The sequence below is a fragment of the Eurytemora carolleeae genome, unplaced genomic scaffold (genome assembly GCF_000591075.1).
Source record: "Eurytemora carolleeae unplaced genomic scaffold, Eaff_2.0 scaffold566, whole genome shotgun sequence".
NCBI classification, from domain to species: domain Eukaryota; kingdom Metazoa; phylum Arthropoda; class Copepoda; order Calanoida; family Temoridae; genus Eurytemora; species Eurytemora carolleeae.
The window spans coordinates 187,219-193,406 of NW_019396457.1; the positions used below are offsets into that span (position 1 = coordinate 187,219).

Below are 6,188 nucleotides of genomic sequence, written 5' to 3' on the forward strand. Positions count from 1 at the left end.
TATGGGCAATGTTTAGTTTAAATGATAATGAAGAGTGGANCAATGTGTCGCATATAATTTATGTATGAATGAGGGAATATAGACGAGGGAAATATTTATTAATGGATGAATATATGCATCAAAGAATTATATTTTCTCCAATTCTAAATATTGTGTAAATTCTAGCTTCAAAATAAATATGTACATTGTTCAGTAAGTGTAATGAGTGTAATGAATGAGTGTAAAAAAGAGTTTGAACTCCGTAAAAATTGCGTAAAGGATATAACGACTCACTAACGAGTTTAGAAGGACTATATTTCGTGGATGCTATGGGAACGCCTCACCACGGAAATGCCTCAAAAATGACTTGAAGAATTTCCGCAATATTTCTGGAAATCTCGAAAAGTTTGAGGGATTTCCGAATATTATTGAGTCGTTTCCCAATATTTATGGTTGCGTTGTTTCCTCTAATGCTCTTCTCAAACATATTTAATTTATTGGGGGGGGGGGGGGGGACTTGAACGAGGGAAAGATGTTCAAGAAAGGAACTAAGTTTTTGCCACAAACTCAAATTATCTAATCCCTATTTCTTTGAAACTTGATGGTGTAAACCTTAATCAAATGTATGCTTTTTCCTAGTTCATAGAATTAATAGTTAAAAAATATCAAAGATCGACGACATCGGGTTGCACAGATATAGAGATTAAAATTTTTGAGTTTGGAAACGCCTAAAATTAAAAGGAAATACCTCAACTAAAAATGGGGTTCCAAAAAATACGGAAACGCCTCTGAATTATTGGAAGATCCCTTAAAAATATGTGTCAGCCAAAAAGCGGACACGCCTTTAAAATGCTAGGAAACGCCTCTAAAACTAAGTTTTGAGGGATTTACGAAAAAATCGCGGAAGCAACTCAAAAATGTGGACATTTGAGTGGTTCCGTTTTTTTTGAGACATTTCCGTGGCGAGGCGATTCCATAACACTATTTCGTGGTAGTGAAGGATGAGTAAAATGGCGGGGGTATAGAAATAGTAAAATTGGCCGGAAGTTAAGAAATATTGAAAACGGTAGATTAAGAAATATTGAAAAAGGTAGATATAGTTCAGAAAAAAACATGCCGTTAATTTAGAAAGAGTAAAAATGGCTGGAGTCGATAAATAGTAAAATTATCGCAAGTTTGTTTTGGAGGGAATGTAGAAGAAGTAAAAATATCGCAAGTTTGTTTTGGAGGGAGTGAGAAGAAGTAAAATATCGCAAGTTTGTTTTGGAGGGAGTGTAGAATGAGTAAAAATATCGCGAGTTTGTTTTGGAGGGAGTGTAGAATGAGTAAAAATATCGCAAGTTTGTTTTGGAGGGAGTGTAGAATGATTAAAAATATCGCGAGTTTGTTCTGGAGGGAGTGTAGAATGGGTAAAAATGGCTGAAACTCGTCAATATATTGTTTTGATGATATTGAGAGAGTGCAGAGGGTAATTTTATAATTATATAATGGGTAGGGAGTAGTAGTAGGAGGAGGATTAGTTCATGGAGTATAAAATATAATAGAGCTCTCACGTAAACCAAACAAAATATTATGAATTAGAATCAACCAGAGTTAGTCTTTGTGTAGTATTTTTAATGTTCTTGAAAAGTTACTAAAGAAGTTTCACTGAAAGTTCTGTAAGTTTATATTCAAGATGTTTATAGGCAATTAAATCTAATCACTCAGAGAGAGATAAATAGATAAAAGTAACTCGTCTGGGATTGTACTGGAAGAATTGGAACTGACCAATAAACATTTTTTTTATTTCAGATAAAATGTTTAAGTTGACCAGAATATTGATGTTAGGTTTGTTCAATGTTTTCTTATGTGCAGTTTCCTTTTTTAACTTTTAAGAAAATCCACCATTCCTAGATAAAGTTTAAAACTTTAGTCGCTGTCGTATATATCAATACAATGACGACAACTTTCTATCAATCTTTTGAAGAGCAGTACATAAAGCTTCTCATTTGTTTATTTGTAAACTTGTAATTTGAAAATTGCTTCTTAGGAATCAAAGCATTCTTCATTAAAAGTGTCATCATTAATTGATATAATGGCCCACCACTGTAGGAAAAGGGCAGTTCTGCAATGTAGTTTTTCTTCATCACGGGTCACAAATTATTTTTTTTTTATAGCAAAAAGTGTTATAATAAAGTTTTGTTAGTCATTACGGAAAATTAAGCCATGGCCTCGTTGGCATGGATTTTGTAAATTTCATGCATATTTAATTTTATTAATTTGCCATAATTACGACTAATTTAAATAGCGAGATCAATAGATGAAAAAACTTAATTTAGTTTTGTTAAGAGAAAGATTGACTAAGGTTGAGAGAGAATGATGATGAAGGGATACCCACAAAGAATGAAACTTCAGTGACGACTGTACTGAGCTTATATCGTCTGTTTTCTTATATTTACGCTTTTCTTCAGCTGTAAACCTTGTTTCTTTCTTTACGAAATTATTTTTTATTTACATTTTTTTTCTAAATTTTAACATTATTCTTTAAATAATAATAAAATAGCAGATGCAAATATTTTGACTTTTCTATATTTCTTGTTCTTCTTTTTCTTCTTGTTCGTACATCTTTACGAAATCAGAATAGGCAGAAGTCTCAATTCAACTATGAGATAGTCATGTGTTTAAGTTTCAGGTCGTCTTTACTGTCTCATTCTTTGTGGGTAACTCTGAAGCACCCATCCTCAATAAGCTGACAGAAGGGATAAGAGATCTTAGAAAATGGCAATCAAATCTGAATGTAAATCACTTTTCATTGTTTAACATGTATTATAGAATGTTCTTGATGAAAATGAAAAAAGCCGCAAAAGGCCGATATTTTTAAACTCATTTTTAAAAGGCACCCTGATAACGAAAAAGGGACGTGGTTACTTAAACAATATTTCACTTTAAATAAAAATAGAATGTAACCCTTGATGAAAAAGAAGTCCTATATTTTCCAAGACTTGAGGTTTGGAAAATTGAATATCTTTATAGATTTAATTGGGGCGTGGTGGATAGGGTGGGTTTACTTCTTCATTTTATCTTAAAGAATAAAGGATTAGTCCTGGTGGGAGGGGTAGGATTACCTTACCTTGATTGAAGTATGTAGGATCAGTCCTGGAGTCAAAATAGGTGTTACATTCCTTATTTTCATCCTCAAGTGTATAGGATCCGTCCTAAATATAGAAGGTTTGTATTGTCAGGAATATCAAGAAAGGAAAGTAACCCCCCCCCCTTTTCCAAGTTGGAGACCATCATCAGAAGAAGGGGGGGGGGGGTGTTTACCCCCCTATTTTATCTTAAAGCTAATATAGGATCAGTCCTGGTATTGGTAGCGACAGGAGAGAAGAATTATTATAAAATCCTGAATATCGATGAGAAATCCACCACAAAGGATATAAAAAAAGTAAGCATAAAACGTTTTTTTTGTTGTTTATTTTAATATTTCAAATAGTCAACCATACAATTTACTATAAAAGTGTTCCAAGCATTCAATTTGGGATTTTTTTCCGATGTGTTATATTAACGATTCAGAACGATTTCTTTTTAACCTTTTTCTTTCAAAAGATAATTCCTAATTTTTATCTGGATTTAAAAAATATTTATCTATATTTTTCTCGGCTGAGGTCTAGAAATCCACGAGTTTGGTTTATTTCCTGGTTTATATAGTGATTTAACAGAGATATTCCCTGGTTAATATACTGATATAACAGAGAAATTCCCTGGTTTATATACTGATATAACAGAGATATTCCCTGGTTTATATACTGATTTAACAGAGATATTCCCTGGTTAATATACTGATATAACAGAGATATTCCCTGGTTAATATACTGATATAACAGAGATATTTCCTGGTTTATATACTGATATAACAAAGATATTCCCTGGTTTATATACTGATTCAACAGAGATATTTCCTGGTTTATATACTGATATAACAGAGATATTCCCTGGTTCATATACTGATTTAACAGAGATATTCCCTGGTTTATATACTGATTTAACAGAGATATTCCCTGGTTCATATACTGATCCGGAAACGAGCAATAAATTCCAGAAATCAAAATGTGCCCGAGAAAATAGAACTAGTATCTAAAATCAATATTTCAACAAGGGTAAAAACATACTTATTTCTATCATCTTTAAAAGCTTTTCACTACATTTTCCGGATATTTTCACAACAGTAAAATATTTTTGTTTTTAAATGTTTTTATTCTAAAGCAAGGAATTTAAGTATTTCGAAAATTTTTCTAATTTTACTTGGAATTTTTTTAAACTGGGACCATATGAGTTTCCATCAATAAAAAGTTTATTTGGGTCATTTGCAGTTTTGACGGGTATATAAGAAGAAGTTGTTAAAAAGAAACCAGTCAGGTTAGGGCATAAAAAGAATATTGAATTTAAAATATCAAAATATTAACGTTGTCTGATTTTTTAAAAACAGCCAGAATTTCCCAGATTTTAAGAGAATAAACGCATGGATGAGGTGAGGTTTTGGAGACGGTTCAGATGAGAAAATAACGAGAATGTGGTTCGGATGTAGAAATGATGTTGGCCTTTTTTTACTTTTTATTGGAACCCTAACTGCTGAATAAGTGTTTCGCAAAAAAATGATTTTAACATGATATAGGCATTCCGTGACCTGGCGCGAAAATACCATCCTGATAAGAACAGTGCTCCTGGAGCTTACTCAAGGTCAGGGGCGTATGCAGGAATTTGACATTCAAGGGGGGGGGAGTTCAGCTAATGTTTGGGACTTAATTTCCCCTTGAAATCTAACGTTTCACTTTTCCTAGGAGAGGCTTAGCCCCCCCCCCCCCCCCCCCCCCCCCCCCCCCCCCGTCTGTATACGCCTCTACTTAGGTTTACCCAGATACAGGAAGCATATGATGTACTCAAAAGGAAGAATACGAGAAATCTTAGTAATTCTAAACTTTCATTTTAATCTTAAAGATTCATAACAACTTCAAAAACAAATTTAATGATAATATTTCAAAGATATGTTTTTCTTTTCTATAGCTTGCTGGGAACTTGAACGACTTTTAGACTGGTAAATTTTGTAGAAAACATAATTCAATTAATAAATATTGCTTGAGAAGGCAAATTTTTTTCTGATTTTGGTAAGATTGCAAGGGAGTTACTTCGGGCACCTCCCGTTTTGAGAACCTATGGGATAATTATTTTAACTTAAAATTATTGATTTATTACCTTGACAGAAAGTTTTGATTATTTCGAACAAACATCTTTTAAGAGATTATGTGTTTTATTATTTATTTGTAATTTTTTATAAGCGGAAAATCCTTTTATCTTTCATAAGTAAGACTTCGAATTTGATTATCTCAAAATTAATGTAGTCCAGAGTCCCGACGTCGGTATGATATGTCCCGACTAGGTCATCTTGGAGGTCGCGGTCGTGGTCCTAATGCTGGTGGTGGTGGTGGGGCGTACGGGCACCCGCCTGGCTACAAGATGAACAACGCCATGAAGAATAAACCGTTCAAGTTCAACTTTGACAGCATGTTTGACGACGACGACATTTTCAAGGTCTACTAGAATTTAAATGTTTTAAATAAAAATCCTGTTTGAAATGGTTGTTTTTTATTTCAGGATTTTGGACAACATTTTGGAAACTTCTTTAAGTTTTCCGACGATGATTTTTTTGGACAGGCAGTTCCTTCTAAAGGCAGAGAATGGCGTGTAGGGCGTGGAATGAAATGCAAGACTGTTGTCTCAAATGTCGGAGGGTTTAAATCCTCTGTTACGAAATGCTCCTGAATCAAGGAGTCAAATCAAACTATTCATCCAAATACAAGGGGTATGGGTAATGGGGGCTCAAATCCCTTTCTTTAAAAATGAAAACTATGATATTCAGGGGGTTTAACAAATCTGAGCCCCCCCCCCCCCTAAATGGTAAAAAAATTGTTCAGATATTCATTTTGTCCGTCCAAATTCTTGTTTTATTCTGTTTATATAATTTATAATTTATCCTTTATTTTGTGTAATTTTGGTGTGCTGTGTTTAAATCATTTGATTTCATGTATTCAAGGAATTAGTAACTTAATTTTAATGCTCCTTTGGTGATTCAAGGAATTATTAACTTCATTTTAATGTTCCTTTGGTGATGAGTGATAAAAAGTAAATAAATTTTTTTTCCTATAAACAGTTAGGTATAACTGGCAGTTTTCCAA

At 33.2% G+C, this 6,188-nt stretch overlaps 1 protein-coding gene across 1 annotated transcript; it reads left to right on the forward strand.

Annotated features, from left to right (window-relative positions):
* The first annotated feature begins 1,765 nt into the window (after nucleotides 1-1,765).
* LOC111703644 (dnaJ homolog subfamily B member 9) lies at nucleotides 1,766-5,926 on the forward strand. The gene is made up of 6 exons (XM_023475657.1): nucleotides 1,766-1,806; nucleotides 3,312-3,403; nucleotides 4,631-4,695; nucleotides 4,864-4,902; nucleotides 5,355-5,544; nucleotides 5,608-5,926. Exons 1-6 carry the CDS (start codon nucleotides 1,776-1,778, stop codon nucleotides 5,773-5,775), a joined length of 585 nt encoding a protein of 194 aa, XP_023331425.1. The 5' UTR covers nucleotides 1,766-1,775; the 3' UTR covers nucleotides 5,776-5,926.
* The last annotated feature ends 262 nt before the right edge of the window (nucleotides 5,927-6,188 follow it).

Coding starts and splice junctions, on each gene's coding strand:
- LOC111703644 (XM_023475657.1), top strand. CDS start 1,776: ATGTTTAAGTTGACCAGAATATTGATGTTAG. Junction 4,696..4,863: donor GCTCCTGGAGCTTACTCAAG/GTCAGGGGCGTA, acceptor GCCTCTACTTAG/GTTTACCCAGATACAGGAAG. Junction 5,545..5,607: donor ACGACGACGACATTTTCAAG/GTCTACTAGAAT, acceptor TTTTTATTTCAG/GATTTTGGACAACATTTTGG.